General features: G+C 39.1%; 3 protein-coding genes across 3 annotated transcripts in view; 2 read left to right on the top strand and 1 right to left on the bottom strand.

Moving 5' to 3' along the window:
• Positions 1–23830, top strand: part of SNX16 (sorting nexin 16) — a 153885-nt gene that overhangs the window by 85518 nt on the left and 44537 nt on the right. The window lies entirely within an intron of this gene.
• Positions 553–6671, bottom strand: LOC134495007 (myelin P2 protein-like). The gene is made up of 5 exons (XM_063300255.1): positions 6604–6671; positions 4757–4867; positions 2954–3126; positions 2666–2767; positions 553–796 (listed from the first exon to the last, which is right to left on the bottom strand). The coding sequence occupies exons 2-5, from the start codon at positions 4827–4829 to the stop codon at positions 746–748; spliced, it is 399 nt and encodes a 132-aa protein (XP_063156325.1). The 5' UTR covers positions 4830–4867; positions 6604–6671; the 3' UTR covers positions 553–745.
• On the top strand, positions 15241–21204 carry LOC134494318 (fatty acid-binding protein, adipocyte-like). The gene is made up of 4 exons (XM_063299422.1): positions 15241–15363; positions 17955–18127; positions 19196–19297; positions 20972–21204. Exons 1-4 carry the CDS (start codon positions 15291–15293, stop codon positions 21020–21022), a joined length of 399 nt encoding a protein of 132 aa, XP_063155492.1. The 5' UTR covers positions 15241–15290; the 3' UTR covers positions 21023–21204.

The raw sequence follows: 23830 nt of genomic DNA, 5'->3' as shown, positions 1-23830 counted from the left end.
CCTTTTATAATTTGGTCAAATATTTCCTTTACCACCTATACCCACTGTTTTGGTTCTTGTGTGTGTGTGTGTGTGTGTGCGTGCGCATGCATGTGTGTATTTAATATCAAAGTTGGTTAAGAGTGTTGCAAAGTTCTACCCTTTCACCATTTGTTTTTATTGATCTAGCAGAATACCCAGAAGCATTATTATAAAATTATAATGGTAGACAACTGGAATTTGGTTACCTCCTACACTTTTTAAAAGATACAGTTGTTGCTACCTACTGAGATAGAATATAGAAGGTGGCAAGGCATCTGCAAGGTGCCATAGGTATTGTACAGACAGGAATGCAAATGGAAATAAGTGGCAGCTCCTAGTCAACCTTGGCTGATCTCAAGGTCATCTCTAGGTGAGGTCAGACCTGGTTAATTCTTGAATGGGAGGAAATTCCAGAGCTTTAGGCTAGATTGGGAAGTCAACATAATACTGCAAAGCAGCAACAGCAAGCCACTCCCATTTCCTTGCCAAGTAAACTACAGGTTTCATGCAGTCACCACACACTGAGTTCAACCTGAAAATTTTATCTCATAACTAAAATTATTTACTGTAGACAAAGGGGCGGTAAGGACAGGCTGTCTTACTCAAATAACCAACCGTATTCCAGTATGGGATTCTTTATTTCTTTCCACATAGAAGCACCATGCTTACAGGGACACACTGGAAGAATAAGAAGCAGGGAAACATAACCTGGGACTGAAATGTTCTATACTCTTTTGTAGACTCTGGTACAACTGACACCATTCAAGGTATACTCCTGGAAGAAGAAAAAAAGATGCTAGTAGGAATCTCAGCTCCTTAAGCTATGATTAATATACATTTATATCAATTTTTCATCTGCTTCCCATCACAAGTAATCCCAGAGCAGGCTACAATAAAGCAAAATGATAAAACCAAAAAAATTCCAAAAGTTTGAACTATAAAACAGGATCATATTGGCAGGGATTGTGCTGATCCTGCAAAGTGAGAAGCAGATCCTGAGCCAGGTCAGCAGTCCAGGGGCCACAATATTTGGAGAAATAATACCAAGAGGACAAGACCAGGAAATCTGGATTTTTTTCCCTGCATTTTTGGAAAGACAACTTTTTTCTTTTAAATTATGCTAATCCTATTTTTATGGCTTACCCTACAGCTTTCAAGGGCTTCCTATCTTAAAATAACAGAAAACCATGCCACTGTTTTTCAGTAATAATGATCAGAGGAAGCTCTGGGGCTGCCAAAAGGAGGTTGTTGCTGCATGTAAAGTTGGGGCAAGTTTTCCTCCAAACTGCTGCATTAGATATGGTTGCATAGCAGCCCGTTGATTTCTATGTCCTTTAGTGGCTTTCCACTTACACAAAAAGGTATGTTTCTCCTCCCCCAAACTAGACCATACAGCAGAATTATTCTCTAAAACTTTTAAACAGAATGGATTGCTTTAAATATAAGTACATTTTAGAGGTTACGGTTTGAAGAAAACACTTATCTCTCTTCCCCAGACTTGTCATTTTTAATTCTAAAAACCGTTAAGTCTAGTTCATAAAGGTGAAGTGAAAAATAAATAAAAAGCCATAATGGATTGAGTTTACACAAGCCATGATTTACAGCTCACACTGCCTGGGTTCAGCATCAAACAACCATCTCTGCAAATGTAACTGCAGAGACCTCTAACCTCTCTTGGCAGCCAAAACAAATGCTAAGCCTTTGTAACTGGGTTAAAATAAGGCAGACTAACATCAGCTACTTAGTTTTACTTTCATCGGACTGATGGGTGCTAGACATATGGCCAGAGATGTCAGTGAGGTGGGGTTGGGTTTCCCAGGGCTGCATGCCAGGAAAGACATCTTGACCTCCACCCAGAGCCTATCCTGGCTGGTGAATTCTAGGAGTTGAAGTCCACACATCTTAAAGTTGCTGAGATTGAGAAACACTGTTGTACAGTAAATATTGCTGGGTTATGAACCTATTATGCAAGTACAGCTTGCTGAGTTTTGTAGTCATTCTCTCTAAATTCAAAATCTGACTCTTTTTGCCTGGTGGATCTTAATTTTTAAGCTCTGTAATGTTTACTGAAATTCTTTCCTTGAGTTTTTTTTTTTTTAAATGAGGACCAGATGCTTACCAACTATACCTGGAACTCCTCCCTCATCAGCACATCTTTCTCCTGCCCATTTCCAGTTGTTGCCCAGATTGGATTCAGATGGCTGAGAGTGACTCAAGGGACAAAGACTGGTTGGAAACAGTTTACCATTCCCATTCATTTTTTTCAAAGACATTTATCACTTTGTAGCCAAAGTCTTGTATTAAGAAGGGTCTCTCCATGGCACACTGGAGAATTGGCTGCCAGTCAGAGGCAGCACTCGACTGATTAAATATAAAGTAGTTTCATCTGTTGAACATCCATGCTGTTATTTTTGCACTGTGGCATTCTGAACATCCCCCTCCCACCTCAACATACTAACATGGCTTTAACAGTTATAGAATAATATTACAGAAAATCAGAACAATGGGAATGTTATGTTAATTGTTTGGGAATGCCATAGAAATATTGAGGTATGTGATGTTTCCACTAAATTCAGGTCTTTTGGGGTTTTATACAGAACTAAATAAATTAAAATGCAAGGTAAACTGGAAGAAAGAAACTCACCAACACCATATTTCCATCTACTATTTTTCTTTTGATAGTAGTGTGGTTGTCATCCCACTTCTGTACATGAATGAGAGTGTCATTATCCTTCGTTACAATGCTCTAAAAAATACATGGGAGGTTATGGGGGAGATATTTTCTCTCTCCCTTCTTGTTAAACAAATTACATCTTTTCCCCCATATACCCCAATTTTTCTCTAGCTGACATTCTAACAGTTATCCAGTTATATGGCCAAGTTACACTATTTCCTCTTCTTAAACATGGGAACAAGACCTAGAAATATTTACCTTGGCAAGTCTGTTATCTATTGTTCTTTCCGCAAACTCTTGGTCTAGTCTGAAGGAGATCTCATTAACTCTAAAGATAGTTTCTGTTCTGATGGTGATGACATCTTTGTCCATGGTGATGATCATTTTGGGTGTGGCTAGATTGCCTAGTTGCCTTTGGGCAAAGCTTATTCCTACAGAAAGTAAAATATTGAGTATCATATAGCATTTTAAAGGCCTTCTTCAGTTTAGAAAATGGCTACTTCTTTCACTTATATTAACATTTCTTATTTCTTTGGTTTACATGCCACATTTTTGCTGAGAAAGAATATCCATCTTACAGAAAAACAACAGATAAAATTAAAATAAATACAGCAGAAAAATATAAAAAGAGATGCATTAAAACATACTGAAAATAAAATGAAATTAAACATTGCTTATTGGTGTAGCATAGTTTCTAATTTTTCATTAACATATTTTTATGAACCATTAAATACCATAACATTCTCATCTCAGTAACTTGGTTAAATCTTCCTAGGAAACTTGTTATGGGATTGCAGGCTTAGGTAAATGGAAACAAATGGTCTTTAAAAAAAGATGTTATACTACTCAAGGATTTCAACAGTGTGCAAAAGGAGACATTCAGACAATAAGATTTGGATTTTTGGATAATGCCAGCCAAGATAAAATATCCAAGATATATAGTATTCCTTAGCCTGGTAGATTTCAGATATGTTGATTACAACTCCCAATCATGCTTGCTGGGGATAATAGAAGGTCTGGTCCAAAATACCCCTGGAGAGAAATAAATTGGAAAAAGAAATGGCCATTTTTATTAAAGATGATGGATACTGCAATTTATTTAAGGGGCACCAGACTGGAAATTACCATTTTAGGAAATGTCAGAACAAGTAATTATTAGGGCTGTGCTGGTTTCCAACATTTTTGGAAGAAATGCTTTAGACCTTGTTACATAAGTGCAAGCCTAGCACCTCCCTGCTAGGCTTGCACCCTCCCACTCTTTAGCAGATTCCACACTAAAATACAGACATCTTTTTTTAACAGAGCCTGAAAAAAGCCAGACTGTTTCAATGAAGAATAGTAATCACATACCCACGCATGTTCCCCTTCAAAATTCAAATCATAGAATTGGAAGGGATTTCAAAGATCTAGTCCAACCTCCCGTTCAGTGCAGGATCTGCTAAAGCATTTTGGACAGATGGCTATCCAACACCTGGTTGAAGATTTCCAGTAAAGGGGAACATACTGCTTCACAAAGCAACCTTTTTACTGGCTGACAGCTCTTAACATTAAAAGCTATGCTCCTGAGATGTTTCAGCTCCTGGTTCTGGTCTGCTCCCAGCCTGCTGGGAAAGAACAAATCTGCTATCTCTTCTATATTAACACTTTTTCAATGGCCAAAAGCTGCTGTCATGCTTCTTCTTAGTCCTATTTTCTGCAGATGAAATATACTTAGTTCTTTTACTGTACCTCATAACATTTGTTCCAAGGCTCAGAGACAGAAAGGAATATCAGAGATTCCCTTTTATAGGCAACATGCTTTAAAAGTGTAGTGGTTACAAAAATGGACTGGCATTGGGAAGACCCAAAATCAGAAGCTCACTGGCTGACTTTGGGCCAGTTACTCACTCTCCATCTTTGTCAATCCAACATACTTCAAAAGGTTGCTGTGAGGGAAAACAGGAGGATGGTGCATATATGCTGCTTTTTGCTCCTGAATAAAAGACAGGATATAAATCTAACAAATGAATAAACCTGGTTGTCTCTGAAAATTTAAGTATTTCCTGCAATGTGTGTGCTTACCCAGTTCTTTCATATAGTCATCAAAGTTTTCACTCAGGATTAGTTTCCAGGTTCCCAAGAATTGCTCCACCATTATTCAACTATGAAGTAGAAAAACCTGCGAGAGTAGATCTGTGAAGTAAACATGACAGAATGTTCAAGAAAAAGGGAAAGCTTTGCATGGATTTTCCCAGTGTTAGCTCTTCATTTCTTTAGGCCAGCTGTACCATGGTCTTATGTGAAGCTGTTATCTGAACTCCTCCAAGGAACGTCCCAGCTTTCCACTGTAATGCTGGACTAGAAGCAATGGAAATCAGTTAGGAACTAAGGACATCATGGGGCAGTAAATCCCACTCCGTTACCAAGATGTATGGTATTTCCTAGTTTGCAGTTACCCCATTCTTACTAGACAACAACTATATATTTTTTATTTATTTATTCAATTTCTATAGCTGCCCATCTCAGCAAGTGACTCTGGGCGGCTTACAGCGATAAAAACCATAAAACAATTAAACAATTACAATTAAAACAGCTACAATACAAAATAAATATACATGGCTGCCAAGTTACAGTGTAAGATGTTAATACAACCAAGAAACGGGACCATTACCACACTCGGGGCCCCAGGCCCGGGCACATATCCAGGTCTTCACGGCCTTATGAAAGGCTATATTCACTTACTTTCCATTTCTTCTCCATTATAATCCAAGGTGTGGCTATGAGCCCTGACACTCTGTTGGTCAGCATTTCCTGTAAGTTTCTTGGCTACTGAGGTGGGCTTTTTGGTACCAGTGACACTAGCTATGAGCACAGTGAGAATGCATCATCATCATTATTATTCACCCTAGCTGGCTGAGTAATCCAAGATGGCTGGAGAGCTGAACCAAACCCAGCTAAACTGTATTTACATCCCAGTCATTGTTTCTTTCCCAAGCTTTTCATAACAGTGCTGATGATTTTAAACCTGGCTTCAGATGGTTTCCTGCCACTGTAGTGGTTTATTTTATAGCTGCCATTTTTTGTAGTTCTGCTTTCAATCACATTTAAACGGTTTAATTATTTCTTACTGCCTTGGAAACCTTTGGCTGAAAGGAAGCTCGAAGACCTATAAAATGAAAATAATAGTACCAAGAGAAGTATTGTCATAGAGTTTGTGACAGGAAGTGTATAAGTTCATACCACACCAAGCCACAGTTTGGTTTTATTCCAGTTTATTGAAAAAGCTATAATGGTTTAATATAATGTACAAGCCAGGCTAATGGCTATTTTTAGCAGTAAGACTTTCCATTACTTTGGTAGACTCAGGAAGTAAGTCCAACACAAACAGGATATTGCATTGCATTGGCCTCTTATCTGTTAAGTAATCTGAGTCACCTAAGAGACTGGAACTTAAAGCAAAGAGATTTGCCTTTAAGAATTGCATAGCAGGCAGCAGTTCAGCAGGGCAGGATGCTCCCATCCCTACACTTGAGGCAAAGCAACTTCTGTTGAATTTCTGTCTCTGCAATGGCTCTTTATCAGAAATGAAATGTGACTGTCCAAGGCCAAAAGAACAAGGGTATCCTGGGGAAGGTCAAAAAAGTCAAGATGGCAGCTGCAACCCTACAACCCAAGCCCTGACACTTTTTACACGTGTTTTTACACATGTTGATGCATGTAAAGGGCACAGTTTCAATCACGGATTTGTGGCTGCCATCTTGACTTTTCTGACCTCACCTTGTGGCCATCCCTGCAGAAAGGGAGCAGAAAGAAGGAAGAATAAGAATATTGGCAGATAAGTGGGTGGAAGCCAGTTCATTAAAAGCAAATCCTAGTTCATTGATTTGTGTCTTGTGCACTAAAACAAAAAATACTTTTCTCCAACTTACCTTGAAAATCTCACAGTTCTCCCCTTTTGGATGGAGAGATTAACCTTAGAGCCTCCAGCGTTTCTTACCTACTGGACATCGAATAGAGACCACGAGGATCTTGGGTTTCCAGGAAGATGACATTTCAAAAAATGTGAAATATAAGAAATGTATATTATCTTCATAGACTAGATGCCTGTCAATAAAAGCTATCACTACTCTTTAGTTAAGTTTTAAATTGTTCAGCAAGGTGGACTGTCGATCCTATTTTTAAATCTTTCTCCTTCTCTCTCTGCCCCTTCCCCTTCCCCCGCGCTTTCCCAAGACAGTTGGTACGCTCCTTAAAGGGGGAGTAGAGAATATTCTTAGAGAACGTGGCTGTCAAGTGTGATGGCGCTGCTTGTATTGTAAATGCTACCTTCCAGTGGGGGGGTGACGGTTGCCCCCACGTCCTGCTTGTGACCTTCCCGTGGCATTGGTCACTGCAGGAGCAGAATACTGGACTGGATGGAGAGGCCTTTAGCTTGGCCCAGCCCAACTCTTCTTAATTCTCCTAAAAGAACGTGGAAAGGCTTCTTAGTTTCTGCTGTATGGAATTACCAAAATACAAATGCACAGCGGAAGGGAGAGAAAGGGTAACACGCTTTTGTTATCCCTGCATGTCAGTATGATTCAGGTAATCAATTAGCAAAGTTGTTATGAAAGTTTAGGTAGTGTAATCAGAAGCCATGCCTGTCACCCTTACCAGCAGGGGGTGTCTTTGTATTTTCACAGAATGAAACGGCCAGGATTACACTTGACAAGTAGAGCCAAGGTCAGAATACAGGGTGCAAAAAGGAAGGTAGAGTTCAGTTCAGAAAGCTGGCCAGCCTGTCTGGATGCACAGCAAATGAACCTGTGAGTTCGTTTAATAATATCTTTGTTGGCATTTCCAAATATGTTACAATTTTTTTAAAAAAAACTCAGCAAATGTATATATAAATGAAACACATCATAAGATTGCTAGCTCTCCATGGAATTAACAGATTTAAAATTCAAATAAAAATGAAGGCATTCCAAAAAGATTGGCATAGACTCAGAGGGTACTGTTTGAATAAAGAAATACAACAGTTTGGATCCATGAGAGGAAAAAGGTCTAAATCCATAGTTTCATTAGGAAAAACAAATGATTTTAAAAAGTTTGCAGATTTCAGGTTTTTCAGAACTCTTCATCAAACTAATTCATTTTAAAAATGTGGGATGGGAAGAAGCAGAAAAGTCCAAAAATTAGACCTAGTTTTTAGTTGTAAAGTTTGCAGTTTCAGATCAACGTTAAGATGCATAAATTATTGGTAGATGCTGCAAAGTATCAAGTTACGTCTATGGCATGGAAAAACACCATCTTCTCCTGTAACCCTGGAAAGGGGGCCCTTACAAGGTGCTACCAGCTGGGCCAGCTGGGCCAAGGTTTTTTAAGGAAATGTTGCTCCTCCATCACTCATCCTTTGTCCTGGCTTGTGATAGGCAGAGCCTGGCTTCCCAAATGTTGGGCCCAGGATGGCGGGTTTATGGAAAAACATATTCTTACAGTTTCTAAATATGCTATCAATGAAACCATAAAGTATTTAATTCACAATTGTGTACTTATTTATGCAGTGAATACGTTCTCAACAAGTGTTCATAATAACAAGCCACTGTAACATAAGCCTCTAGAACAAGTTACCAAACCCCTAACCTCATAAAACAGCCTATAAAAAGGCATTTGGATGTGGAATGAAGCCATAATATTAGTTCAGTTGAGTCCAACATTGTTTTGTAGTAATAACTACAGTACAGAAAGTAAGATGTTTAAGGGTGTGGAGTTCTTTTGATTCAGCCCCCAAGAGCTTCTTCAGAGCACACAGAAGCATGAATGTAGTGTTTTTCTGCAACTCTTTAAAGCTGCTGCATTTTTTCCCTGGATCATATGGCACCTGCAAAGGACAGCTATGCATTCCTTGGAAAAGATGCAGCTGCTTTAAAGAGTTGCATTCAGGGCTATCTTTACATCCTTAATTATTTCTTCCAAGTTATTTCCAAACCTCTGCTCAGCCCTATTAATTATATGGTGCAGTTTTAAGTTGGGTAACTATTGCAAACAAAACAGTTCAAATTTTTCCAGTAATGCAGCAATCACAACCATCAACTGTTTGGACACTGTGGCCCTCCAGATTTGTTGTACCACAACTCCCAATGGCCAATGCAGATGGATTCTGGAGCCTGTCTTTCAGCAGCATGGCCAGTCTGGTCTAGTGGTTAAGGTGCTGGGCTAGAAACCAGGAGACTGAGAGTTCTAGTCCTGCCTCAGGCGTGAAAGCTGGCTGGGTGACCTTGGGCCAGTCACTCTCTCTCAGCCCAACTCACCTCACAGGGTTGCTGTTGTGGGGAAAATAGGAAGAGGAAAGAGCATTAGGTATGTTCACTGCCTTGAGTTATTTATAAAAATAATAAAGGCAGGATAAAAATAAAATAAAATAAAAATATTTGTCATACTGCTCCCAATGCAACTAAATATATTGGAATGAAGAAACTAAAAACAGTTTTTATTTTGTTGTGCTGGCTGCTTTGTCCTTAACAAAGCTCTTAACTGCTGAAGAGTCAAAAGGAGCAGGAAAATTAACTTTATTGCTTGGAAAACTGTCACTATTCTGCCATCCAATAAATTAAGGTAAGGACAATGGGGGTGAAAGAAGCAAGTTTTTGTCCTATGTCCACCTGTGTGTGTGTGTGTGTGTGTGTGTCTGAGTCAGTCTTGACTCCTGGCAACCTCCTGGACTACAGTAGTCCCTGCAGTTTTCTTGGCAAGGTTTTTCAGAAGTGGTTTGCCATTGCCTCCTTTCTAGGGCTGAGAGAGAGTGACTGGCCCAAGGTCACCCAGCTGGCTTTGTGTGTGAGGCGGGACTAGAACTCCTGGTCTCCCGGTTTCTGGCCTGATGCCTTAACCACTATACCAAACTGGGTCTAATATGTACACCTATAACAGATACTGTATAAAATAAAAACTTCTGCATTACATGGGAGAAGAAAAATAAAAAAGCTCCTCCTTATCCTTTAATCGATGCCTTTATGCTAAAAAGGGGTGTGTGTGGAAATCATAACAACACAAGATGCCCTCCATCTCCAATTTTCTCACTGCAGGCTTGACATCATTCAGCTGGTTCAGTGATTATAAACCACTAATTGCTGATGACTGGGGCAGTAACAATTATGGGGCATTAATCTGGAAGAAAGCATGGCAATATGATTCATTCATTTAGGAGCTTCAAAGGAAGTCTGCAACAATGTTGCCTTTCCTTCTAATTATTTTTAATTAAAAACAATGTCAAATACAAAACCACTTTAGCATAAAATAATTGTAGCTAGGAAAACGGAAACATCTGAGTTGGCGTTAGGTTTCAAGCCTAAGCCAAAAGGGTGATGTTTACTTTCGCCATATATTTCTGCTGTTTTATCAGCTTCTTTAAGATCAAGGCCGCTCCTGCTGAAAACTTGTTCAGAGAGGAGGATGCTGCAGGTTTCTTAAACTCCGATATTATGGAAATGTAAATCACTATTCCTAAGGAAATAATGAACAGGATATTCAGCAAATAGATTTTCATAACATTTCAAGATCTCTCTTCCTCTCTTTTATTGTGAGGCCTTAGCAGTATTTAACTACAGTTCATGTTTTTCAAATATCATGGATCAGCTCTGGCCCATGGCAAGTAAACATAAAAAACTATTTCAAACAACAAGCAAAATCCCTCCCCAACAAGCACAGGTTCAGCGATTTCACAGAAAAGTTAAATCAATAAGCGTTGAATTCTGTTTTCTCAAACAGTAGATTGGCCACTGCTTCTTTGTCCCCAAAGTCCAGAATACAACCCAAGATCTATATCCCACCAAGCAGAGCAAGAGTTGGGAATTTGTGGCTCTCCAAATATTTTCAGGGTGGTGATAAACCATCATATGAAAACAATAAAACTATATAATAGCAGTATAATCAAAGAAACAGTGAAACAGACAGGGAAATTACATCAATTAAAATGTCTGGGAAAACAAAAAAAGTCCCAAAACAGCTTCATCAGCACAAGATGCATCTCCATCAACTGGTGTGCCTACCTATTACCAGGGACATAGGAAGCAGCCTTATTTATTTATGTGTGCAGAGCTATTGATGTGTGAGGGAGACACCCTATGTGCTGGACCACCACTCCCTGAGAGTATCTGCCTGTCCTACCAGATCAGACAGGGTAGGCATGCTCCAGGCTGTTACCATCTAGTGGGACCTCAGAAGCATGCCTTTTCCATGGCTGCCCCTAACTTATGGAACGCCCTCTCCCTGGCAATCCAATAGGCCCCCAGACTCTTAGCTTCCCAAAAGGCCAACAAGACCTGGCTTTTCACCCAGGCATTGGGGTAGAGTAATGGTGTTTTGGGTTGGTTGTTGGAGCATCCCAAGGGAACAACTGAGACACTGGGTTTTGTGTTTTACAGTTTTATGGTTTTTATAGTTTGGGGGTTTTATTGTTGTCATGAGCCACCCAGAGTTGTGTTTTAAGATGGGTGGCCATATAGTCTTTTACATAAATAAAAATGAAATGTGGTTCACTTCCTTATACAGAGCTGCAGTATCCTTATACATTCATGGTCATGTAGTGCCTGTTTTACACCCTGCAAGTAAGTGGCTAAATGACTGCATCGCCCTAGGGAGGGTTGTTTTCCAAGATGGGGAAAAGCTTGTCTGTTGTATTCCTTCCTAACATATATCTACAGTATCAGCTACCCTATCTGGGTTGCAAACATCTAGCTCACAACCACTAAATTTGGGGTTTTAATCTCTTTGCTGCCATTTAGTGGTCATCCAGACTGCTGCAGTCTAGATATGGTAGCCCTAGAATATTTTCAGGTGTCTTGTCAGAAAATTCACATTTAATAAGAGCTGTTGATAATAATGAATAATAGGATAAGTTATTTATTAAAATGCAGCTGAAAAATGAAATCTTACTCCTTTGTAGGAAAAAAAAGCAAGCAACAGTTCAAGCTAGGAGCCAGAAAGGGAAAAAATACATGAACAAAATTCATTTCCTTTCTAAAAATAAATATGGTTTCATGGATATTGTTCCAAAAATTGTAGTTTCACTAAAGGTCAGCCTGGCTGGGAATTCTCCAAAAGCTGTCCCATCAGTTTGGAAGGGACCAGTTTGATTTAGGCTATTATGACATTTTGTGCAAAAGTGAAGTTTTAATACTCATCTTCCAGTAATCATATACTATGTATAATTCCCAAACCAGTAGAATTAAACTCTATCTTCAAAATAATACAGGCACTGAAACAGTTACTTTAAAATGGGTATGAGAACATGATAATTAACAGAAAGGCATTCCATATGGACCCTAAACATATTACCAGAAACCCACACAAATCCTCAGAGGTATGCATTGCCAAATAATTGTAATTTCCAGGGACATTCACAGGATCTTAAGAAAGCTTAGTGAGCTTGAGCTAAAACTTAGGGGTCTGTCATGGAATGCTTGTATGGTGAGACAATAGGAAAGGGATCAACACAACCCTACAATTTTCAAGGTGGCTGGAGCAATTTATTATATTTGGGATATAACTCCTGAAGCAAGCAAGCAACTTCCCATTTGTTCATTGAATGCTTTAAATGTTAAACAATAAAAAATATTTATGCCTTTGAAACAACAAATATTGTGAAAATCACATCCTTCATGTCAACAGTTATGATGCCCACCTCCTTTCTGTATCAAAACTAAAGAATATTTTTAAAGTTAGCATTAAGGATATTTATGGCTCATGAATTAAAGATTTGGAACACATCAATGGTTGCAGGTCTTTAAAATGTTAGATTTGCTTCTGTGGATTTAAAATTAAAGCTGATTCATCAAAACATCTTATTTCAACTCTACTAGACACCCCAAAGAATATATTTAAAAGTCTGATTTTCTCTATTGGTGAAGTACAAATTTTGAGTGATTATTGACTCATGTGATTTGGTCCTGTGAATTACTAAAATCTTTTTGGAATAATATTTTAATATACATAAATAGATTTATGGGGAATTCTTCTAGTGTAAAATGTTAATGTTATGTTAAACTATGTACTGAAAGTTGGGAAGTTGGCTATTTTTGAAGAGTTATTGTTGAATTTAAAAAATAGTAATACTCCTGATATTAAGGATTGGATTCAAGAGATCTGTGATTTCTGTTTTTGAAAATGCAGTTTTATCCACTAATCAAAAAATGACTCAATATGTTTTTCTGTGGCATGGATTTTGATACTTTGTAATATTTTCCCCCTTTTCATCTTCTGTTTGTTTTGTTTTTGTAGTTCTTCATGTATTTTTTCCTGTGGGTTTTTTTTTTCCTATTTCTTTCTGTAAAATTCTTAATTTTTTTAAAAAAGTCAGCAGTTAGGATTTTTTGTGTGTGTCAGAAGTACCTACCAAGGCGTTTCTGTATTGAAAGGATTGGTGATGTCACCATTGCCCAGGGGACACTCGAAGGGGCTCCTTTCATGTCCCTGTTATTTTCCCACCTAAGTGGTACCTATTTATCTACTTGCATTTGCATGCTTTTGAACTGCTAGGTTAGCAGGAGCTGGAGATCACTCCGTCACACGGCTGGTGCTCTTGGGTTTTGAACTGCCAAGCTGCCGACCTTAATGGTCTTCTGACTCAGCATCTTAGCCACTGAGGCCCCAGCAGTTAGGATAAAACGCAGTTAGGCCACAATCCAATAAACACTGACCTCACAGTGGTTGTATTCACACAACACCCTAGCCATCCCACTTTTAACTTAACTTATGCAAATTCCATATGTGTAGTTCTCATCTATGGTTTAGTATGTTGTGAAAAGCCAGAAAACTCTGTTGAGTAAACCCTGATTAAATTAACTATGGGTAAACATGTTGTGTGAACACAGCCAGAATAAAACCCCATTTCTGGGTTGTAGGGATTTTCTGAACTTAGTTTTTCATTTGGAAATCCCATCTTATTCAGTAGAATTTACTTCCAAATAAGTATACATAACTTCTATTTATATTTATTTTAACAATGCAGAGGCTCAGACTGTGTGAATACAGTCCTGAAACAACTTCCTCATGAGATGGCCCACCAATCTTAGTAGCCAGATGCATTCATAAGGAAGTTGATTTGAATCCTTACCTCATAGCTAGTGTTGTAGGGGTCCTTCCTGAAATGCTATTGTGATGGGTTTGCAGAAGAATCCTGCTGTATTTTACTCATTTGTAAAGTGTTTGCAAAGACGCAGCATTGTTGAAGCTCAAGTTCACAGTTTTGATCCACTGGCTTGGCAGTAGATACTGTACTACAGTTCATCAACTCCAATTATTAAAGTTGCTGCCTACTTTTTCAATTTTGTGGCCTGCACCATTGCAAGTAATTGAAGACATTGTACATTAACAAAGAGCATATCCTTCTTGAAAGAGAGTTTCAGTGATGCAACGCCAGCAGTTCAAGAGATTGTTGCAAGGATTTGTTTCCTTATGTTAGGAATCAACATATTTGTATATGGTATCTGCAATATAATGCAGTGCTTAAGAGAGTAGGAAAATATTCTCTAAAATTGTTGTCTTAAAGTCTGACTTTTGCACTAATACAATTTTCCCTAACTTGGTGCTATCAGCCTCCCAACTAATGTGGAAGTTCATCATAATTGGACTGTACTGCTTTGGGAAAAGTTTGTACTAATTATTTCATTCGTTGGGTTCATGCAACACACTATGTGTAAACCATGGTTAACAAACCACAATGACTGTTCATACAACATGCTAAACTAAACCCAAACAAAACATGTTATGAATTAGGATTGTTTCAGAAGAAATGCTTCAAACCTCACATAAGCACAGTGCTTTTCTGCTAACCATTAAAAAACCCACTCATTAAAGTGAATGAAACCACACTTTTTTTCTCAGATGTCCAATGCACTTCTGAACAAAATATTAAGCCCTGTTATGAAGCACTGTGTTTTATCAAACAGCTGACTAAATAACTGTTCTTTCAGGATTAGGCCAATGTAAAATTCACATGTTAATAATAAAAGTACCTACAGCAAATCAAAGCATCCATTATCATCACAATCAAGTTAAATGATAGGTAGTATGTCTGTGCCACTTGTTCACTGCATGTATAAAACTTATTCTGAATGCTTTGAGATGCAAAGAGTTCTGCACACTTACTGTATGTGGAAATAAATGCCATTGAAATAAATCCTGGTGGAATTGACAGCTGAGTAAATATGTATAGGATTGTGCTATTAATCACTGTGAGTCTGTAATTAGGCGGCTGCAGCAAATACATTCATTGCTAAATCAGTGCAGAGGTAAGGCTCTATATGCAGTGGATTAAACATACCAAATACAGTATACCTTTAAAAATAGAAAATGTAGCAGAAATCACTGCCGCTGCTGCTGGAACAAAATATAGTAGCTAGGTTCTGGTAATACAATGCTCTGTCCTAATGACTAATAGCACTATGACCCACTAAGAAAAAAGAACAACCTGTTAAATCAGAGCCCTTAATTGCCTGTGTTGCTATTGGCTAATGGTGGAAGATCACATGGTCAAGGCTTCTTTTTAAAGGCATGAGTGAGGTTAGTAACATTACTGGTGACTACATTGAGGCTTTTAGGAAGGTGTCTGCACTGTGTTAGAAGACAGTCCTTCACAATGTGTGATCAGTTTTTGGGAACTTGGAAACTAATTTCCAGTGAAAAGTTTGATGACTACATGAAGGAGCTGGGTAAGAATTATTTGTGGGACTTAGTAAAAGGTTTGTTTTTGTGTGTAGAAGTTTTTGTTAGGTATGGATCAGTGGACTTTTTACTTATAAACTTGCGGAAAATGTAGCTCCTCTGTTGGTTTTATTTATTCTTAATAGTAATGTGAAGGAAAAACAGTTGCTTAGATCATGTTAACTACGCTAGACATCCAGAGTAATCCCCATTATTTGTCTGCTAAGTTAAATCCACTTAGTATGCATTTTATCTGGCTTTCAAATAATTTCTGAATGTGCAAACTCAGTGGAATTTGTTAATAACAAATGTAGCACGGGCTGTCTGTTGAATGTGTTACCCTGGAACTGTTATTAAATACCTGATCATTAAAAGAGCATGGAATGGGTGCTTAGACTTTTGTGTGGCATTTCTGTCAAGGTTAGGTACCACAGGAGTGTGAAGGTGGGCCATTGCTACTTGTTTAGTTGAATGGCTGTTTGCTTAAGTAGTAGTGATATCTGATACTTTGTCCATGGAGTTGTGAAAACATTGAGAAAGACACTCAGAAGCATAGTACTCTCTACTGATCTGATGCTGCCTTATACAAAATCTTACGGGCTTTTTTCTCTCTCCCCGAATGTGAGCAAGGCTTTGTGATGTCCACTTATAGTATTTGTTGGCTGAGCTTTGAACTAGAGCAATTTTCTTAACAATGACATGCCTGCTTTAGGTTGATGATACTTCGAAGGATTGGCCTGGAGCTATGCACTGTTCATCCATCACACATTTTAAGTAGGATGCTGGCCCCTTATTTCACTGGTAAAACTAATGCATGCAAATAGCCTTTCCTTCTTCCAATATTAATATAGATATCAGATATGTTAAGAAACAAGGGAATAAAGAAATGTCTCCATCTGCTAGATACCCATTCCCTAGCACCCCTCAAGTTCAAGGAGGACCATAGTTTTATGCTGGAACACTCACTTTGTCTGCAGGAGCTTTACACTTCATTTTCTGGCTAATAGGACCTCTAGCAGGAAGTGATATGGAAGACTTCTGAGACTGCTGGTAACTTGGAATAGATAATAATGGCAGTGAAGAGTTAGTATTCTGTATCTCTTTATTCCTCTCTAGCGATTGTCTGGATTTTTGTAGCACTAAATCATCAGACTACACTTAAATGAATCATGGCTCAGTGCATGTGAGAACTGGGTCACTTTCTCCCTAGGTGTAAGGTAGCTTCCCAGGTTGTTTCTTTTTCCATGGCTGCTGCTGTTAACCTCAGTGGGAATCTTCCAATTAAAGCTTTGTAGAGGTGTCATAAAGTATATTTCTTTAAATGAAATGCAGATCTGGATTATATCAAATTATATAGAGTAAGGAAACTTACATATAAACTTGGTTTATATAATGCTTATTTCAAGAAATTAAGCTTGCTTCCTCCAAGCTTTTAAAAATAATTCAATGAAGATGGGAATAAAAATGAAGGTAACATTTGGTAAATAAGCAACAATCAAGTAAAATGCTTGTTCAAAGAGAAATGTTACTTTCTGAAAGAACATAGAAAAAGCTGATCCAACTCCTTGGAACTGAGAACCCCACCTACATGGTGCCATCACTGAGAAAGCCCTGTAATATGTTACTGCCAGCCTTACCTCACAATCATGTTGTACATGAAGCAAACACCAGTTGAACTTCTTGAAGCTGAACTACATAATTTGCCTTCACAAGATACAGTGATGGCAACTACTGTAATTCAGTTGGCTCTGTGTTACTTGAAGAATCAGAAAGAAGGCTTCCCCTGAATGTTAGTTGTGGGAGAGGGTTAACAGCCTGACTTCCAATCTAAATGCTGCTGGCCAGTGTGGGAAACAGGATGCTGTACAGGACCAACCAGATTCTGACACTTTTGTCTCCCATGGGTTTTTGGGGAAAGTATCTTTGTCCATCTATGACAGTCCTGGGGTAAATATTGCCCTGGATACAAAGGGCTGTTAGTATCTCCACTCATCAGTTTATAGCTTGGCTTGTTTAAATATTATGTTTATGGGTTTTAGAGTAATTGTAATAATTGGGGATGTAGCCTCAAAGGAAAGCCATCTTCTGCTGATTGTTAGCTAGATCAAATACAGTCAGTCTGGATAATGATGAAAACATATATTAAAGCTGATTGATGGAAGCTACTTTGTATTTAGTATACAAAATATACCAAATACTTGCGGGGAGCGGGGATTGGATTAGACAGTTGCTGCATCATTTTCAGCCTAGCTTATGGCTGACCCATGAATTACTGAACTCAATTTACTGCCCAATTCAGCTTGGTCCCAAGAGCAACTACCTAGCTTGCATACCATGCCCTAGAGCCTGCCTCATCTCCAGCTGTATTTTTGCACAGTGAAGTTCTAATCAGAGGCAAACCCCATCAAGATAGAAATGACTATAGGAAAGGAACCATTGTGTTTAATGATGAGTGGAGATACTAAAAGCCCCTCTCGTCTCTTATTCTGTAGGGGTTTGGCATAACCCAGCTTGAATCAAATCTCAATAGAATTTTTTTTAGTCTTCGAGGTCAAGAAATTTGTGATAAGATGTTCATGGTTTTTGGTTTGATTTGTAGGTGTGGGCTTTGCCACTAGGAAAATAGCTGGGATTGCCAAGCCCATTGTAGTTATCAGCTGCAATGGGGATGCTATAACCATCAAGACAGAGAGCAGTTTCAAGAACAGTGAGATTTCCTTCAAATTCGGAGAACAATTTGATGAGACCACAGCAGATGACAGAAAAGTAAAGGTGAGTACTCTACTTTGCCTTAAGCTATTTTGGTTGATGAGTATGCTTGGGCTCTTTAAAAATATGTTGTAAACCCTCTTGGAAAATGACTATTTGGGAGCTTCCTCATTTATAAAATGATGACCATGTGGGACATGACAGAATAGCAGCTTAGTGTGTTGGCTGGGAATTCTGGGAGTAGCCCAGGTTGGGAAATAGTGGCCTTAAGGTGTCTCCTCCTGCAAGATGTTCCTGTTTTGTTCTTTTCTGGGCAGGTGGTGCATGTTCTTGTTAACTAAGAAAAATATATGCAGTCCATTTGGAGACCAAAAGCATTGTAGAAAGTAAAACGTTAGACACTGATGTTTAGTAGCAAACCAGCTTCCTGCCAGTTAAATTAATGGCTTTAGATGTAAAATTGGGTAGAACGTGAAGCTTGGTGGGTGCCAACAGAAGTGTCCATAAGTACGTTGATGCCTCTGAGATCATGTTGGCCTCAGATTTAAAGTGTTTGAGGGGAAGCTATATACTTCAAATACATCTTATTAGATTAAGAGAGACTTCTCTCATATATGTCAGCCCTACAAGGCAGACTAAATCAGGAAATTTCCACAGGAAGACTAGAATATACTTTATTGAGATAGGTTATAGTACCAAAATATGCTTGTATTTTACCTTCCTTTCCTCTGATACCCCATTAAGATAGAGGGGTTAGCCTAAGCCTCTTCCTAATATCCCCTTTCCCAGAGCATAAGGACTGCTTTTGAAACAGCTTCTGAAACTTCACTTCAAGCCACCTACATGGCTGTCGACCTATATGAGTAGATATTAGGTGTTCCAGGAGACATTTAGGATATTACTTCTGGCTGTGATTATTTTTTTAGCAGGTAGCAGAGCTTTCACTATGCTAGTAACCTCGCTATAGAAAAAAACACAATGCTGATTATTGTCTTACTGAGATGCACATTGTTTGAGAACTGTGTTATTTTTTCCTAAATTGATTCTATGACTAGTGTATATTTCAAACACAAGATTTGCCTGCCCTTCTTCACTAGGTGGAAATACTGACCAGATTATTTTTCTTGACAGAGTGTTGTGACGCTAGATGATGGCTCACTCAATCAGGTGCAGAAATGGGATGGCAAAGAAACAATAATAAAAAGAAAAATAGTGGATGGAAAAATGGTTGTGGTAAGTTTATTTTTGGTTATAAGCATTTGGGTCTAGAGGTGACGGACTCGTCCCTGGGGGAGCTGGGAGTGTTGACCGACAGGAAGCTCTGGCGTGGGCTGGTCCATGAAGTCACGAAGAGTCGGAAGCGACTAAACGAATAAACAACAAAAAAAGCATTTGGGATGATTTTCAGAAATTGCAAGCTTCTGAGTAAAACAAGTAAAGATATTCTATTTTTCCTACCCTGTAGAAGAAAGATGTGCCTTATTTTGGGTGGTGATTCAAGAATTCCTTTAAGCTAATAGACAGCTTAGTATTGACCTTCTGTATTCAACTATTTTGAAAAGTAGAACAGTATATCTTGTGTTTTTTTAAACAATACTTTACTACCATTATTTGATTCTCAATCTGAGATTGTAGTCAACTTGGCTAAAATTGAAATTGGGAACAAGCATCCCTTTAAATGTGTGGTGATTTCAAAATGAAGCAGGTTTTATAACTCAGTGGCAGCCCATAGCAATGAGTTCATTAGACATTAGTGGTCTTCACTGTGACTAAATGGTGTTTCTCATATTTATAATCTTCTCATCTATAATTTTTACAAGAGCAGAACAATGGATCAGATTGAAAAGTGATATAGAGGGTAGTGGAAAGTAATTGGAAATCTATAGAGGGTAGTGGAAAACAGTTGGAAATCACGCAGCAGTATTCTTCAGCTGGGCATGCAAGGAAACTCCATTCCTTTTGACAGCTAGAACCTTTTCCATAGGCATAACCTACGTGCTTCCAAAAAGACAAACAAAAAACCCTAGTAACTGAAATGCGGTCTCAGGTATAACAGAGGAAAAGCATTCTAGTAGACAGGCCCTCCCTGAAAAGTAACGGGAAATACTATTCTAGCTGGAAAAGGTAATGCAGAACTGCCATATATGAGATGTGAGCAGGAGCAATTTCATGGATATGTAGTATAGACTCAGATTGCAGGATGAAGTTTGCATGCAAGGACACATGCGAACAAGACAATTGGATTAAATGATTTATGCTGGCAACACCCAGGAAAGGGTGATCATCCTCCTGCCTAGCCTCTTCTCTTAAGCAAATGTGTTTTCAACAAAAGTATTTAGATACTCTGCCAGGAAGATACTGCGTAACTTGCATAATCTGAATTGTGGAAACTCAAAAGTATCTCAAAACCCATTGCTTAAATATTCTGATTACCCACTACCCACTACCAATCTCTTACATTCCAAAACCAAAATTAAAATTATTTAAAAACACAATATTCAGTCCATTGCTAGACAGAAAAGTAGAGTCAAGTTCTCTCCAAGGAGGCCAGAAGACCAATTTTCAAATATTGGAAATAGTTCTTCTGGCCTCCTTGGAGAGAATTTGTATGTTGCGGATTTCAGTGGTCAAGAATTCACATATAAGCAGAGTTAAGCAATTGGGCCTCACTCCCTGGGGTTTGATTTTTTTCTTTCGTACAGCACAGTTGCCTGAGTCGTGCTACACACTAAGCCAAAACTGAATAAAGAACATACTGGCTTAGCATGTTGTATCAGTCCAGGCATTGTTAGCTTCCTTGACAGCATTGTACCTCGTTTGGATAATGGAACATTTGATCCACTTACTAGAAATAACTGTATTGCTGGTATGACATAATGGTGATATTCTTGTACTTTTTTTTTCTAGGAGTGTGTTATGAACAAAATTATCTCCACTAGAGTATATGAAAAAGCATGAAAAATCCATATTGTAGAAATTAGCAGGATCCCAAAGCAAAATATGAAGTTTGGTTCAAGGAGCAGAGCCTTATCAGTCATGTCCTTCAGAAGCTGTATTTGACCGGCCAGCTCCCAACTACTTTTGTACCTAATCCAAAACATTTTGGTTATTCAATAAAGTGCTTGCTTTGAGATGGAAAAGTGTCTGGCTTTTTTTTAATCGTGGAAGCTTAATAAGGATAGTTCCAAACTAGATTTTCAGGTTCCGTTTGTGGGATCAAGTAAGCGTCACCACTCCATACTTACTGAAGTATAAAAACCTGAGTCCAGTAGGCAGTGGAATCAACTGAAGAGTAATTGCCCTGCCCCACCTATAGTTTTACAGCGTATTCATCGGAAACCCTGTTGTCTCTCTACTGCTGCGTTTGCTGTTTTCCTACAGAAAAATAATAAAGGCTGGAATAGCTATACAGGGGCCTCTGGGCGGGGTGTCAGGAATCATCTCTTTGGAAGGATATTTTGTTAGAACAAGCTTCTAGGACTGTTCCTGATACCTTTTGGAAATGTAGGAAGGCCAGAAGTTGTTTGCTGTGCTGTTTGGAAGAGCACAGTTCCAAGAGTTAGCCTTACTGGTTGTCTTAAATTCTGTTTAAAGTAGGGTTCCTAAAAGCTCTGAATTACATTTGGAAATCATGCTGTCGACTTGCGCATAAAGTGACTGACATGACATGACCACCATGAATATATTCGTTTACTAAAACAAAGTGAAATTGATTCCCTCTAAATTCCACTGATCTTTACCATCCTAGTGTACCTGTCATGCGCTGCCTACCTCTGAATAATGCTCAGACACTGGTTCGGTGGAACAGGCTCTGGTTTATTCACAGCGCAGGTACAGCATCGGGAAAAAAGCTGAGAGAGACAGGAGCGCGCCGGTGCGGGGTTTAAATACCCCGCGCCGGTCAGTGCCCCCTCACTCACGGTTACGTCACCCCCCTTTGTCCAACACGTTGACCTGCCGGTAGGTGAGGGGTTGTGAGGCCCCGCTGGCGTTCCGGGATCGCCCATCATCGGTTTCTCTATTCCTCCGGTGATTGCTGTCAGCTGGGCGATCTCCGTTGCATTAGCGCTAACAGCTTGGGTGTGCCTCGCGATCCGTTTAGCCATTGTTTCTTGTCCTTCAGTCTTTGTGAGTTGATGGCTACTTATCTTGAGCCCCTTCCCCTGTTTCCTTGCTATTGTCATGTGTGCCATTGCGCTGATGACTTCAGCTCAACGGCACTCATGACAGTACCTTTCTCTGAGCTGGTGGACACACTTCCTAACAAAACATTGATTCACTTTCCTCTCCCCCATCTAAGAATGCTTAGGGATTCCAATTCAAGGTGTTGGTTATTACCTTTAAAGCCCTACATGGCATGGGACCAGGATGTCTGAGGGACCGTCTCATCCCTATTACATCGACCCACCCCACCTGGTCATGCAGGGAGGGCATGTTACGGACCCCAGCTATAAAAGAATTCCATCTAACGGGGCTTCGGAAGTGTGCCTTCTCTGCTGTAGCTCCCGCCCTTTGGAACATCCTTCCCCCAGAGGTCTGACAGGCCCCTTCGCTCCTGGACTTCTGAAAACAACTAAAGGCCTGGTTTTGTCAGCAGGCTTGGAATGGGAGGGGGAATAGTTATACCTGGGGATGGCTAGCGCCCTAAGTGATTTTGAGGGGCATCCTACGCTCATGGACTGATTAAAATCTCTTGCCACTTAGATTTTACTATATTTTTATTTTATTGTATTGTTATACTGAAATGGTTTTAAGTTTTAACTGCATTTTATTGTAAACTGCCCAGAGTCCCCCATGAGGGGGACATGGGTGGTGAATAAATTTATAAATAAATAAATTCCAGAACCAGTCAAAAATAAAAGATGAAGTTGGCATTTAACTTACAAGAATCAGCTTCCCATTCAAGTGTTTAGAATATAGAAAGTGGGGTGGGGAAGGGAGCCCAAGACAGATGCAAACAGGGTCCCTGATGGAGGTCCAACAGCAGATAGGATCCAATTTTCGTAAAAAAAAAAAAAAATAGTTACTAGGAAATACTCTTTTTAAAGCAACCTGTGAAGGAATGATGTCATCTGTAGGTGGGAAAGGCCATGGCTTGGGGAACAGATCATGCTTCAGATGAACACACATTCTGTAGTAGTACAACAAAATGACTCATCTTCTCCAGCGAGCATTATCCTTACCAAGTAAGTGCAAGTCCTAGGAGCCATTCCCCTTTCACCCAACCTTAGTTTGATCATGAGTGCCAGGATGCTAAGAATGCTTTGATCATTTTAAAAAAATATAAAGATATTCCTCTCTCAGATACTCTTCAAGATTTATTAACTCTGCAAAACAGTTACAACCATTTACTTCTGTTCAAGAACAGGCAGGTCCTTAAGAAATCATGGCATCACTAAATTAAAGAATTCAGCTTTCTTTTGGCACCCTGCTGGCCTCCCTTCCAACTACCAGCTCTTATTTTTCCTTCTTTATGCTGTATCAGCTTCAGTGTGGGAGGATCATTTTAGGGCATTATATAAACAGAAAGAACCAGATGAGCATGACTTAGAGTTTAATTCTTTTGCTCAAAGTTTCCATTTAAAGGTACCTCTAATCATGTACTTGTTGTACACAGGTTGATGGGACCTGTGATGGTGCTGTTGGTATAGATGGGGGGAAGCACTAGACATCTGGGTTTGTTGCAGGGTTTGGTTCCCACATTGTCATCATCGTCCATACTGTGTTTTCTCAGGTACTGGGTGGCAGGTCCACACTTGCATGCTG

The sequence above is a fragment of the Candoia aspera genome, chromosome 3 (genome assembly GCF_035149785.1).
Source record: "Candoia aspera isolate rCanAsp1 chromosome 3, rCanAsp1.hap2, whole genome shotgun sequence".
NCBI classification, from domain to species: domain Eukaryota; kingdom Metazoa; phylum Chordata; class Lepidosauria; order Squamata; family Boidae; genus Candoia; species Candoia aspera.
The sequence above is the reverse complement of the archived record's forward strand: the minus strand, read 5'-3'. Positions and strand labels throughout refer to the sequence as shown.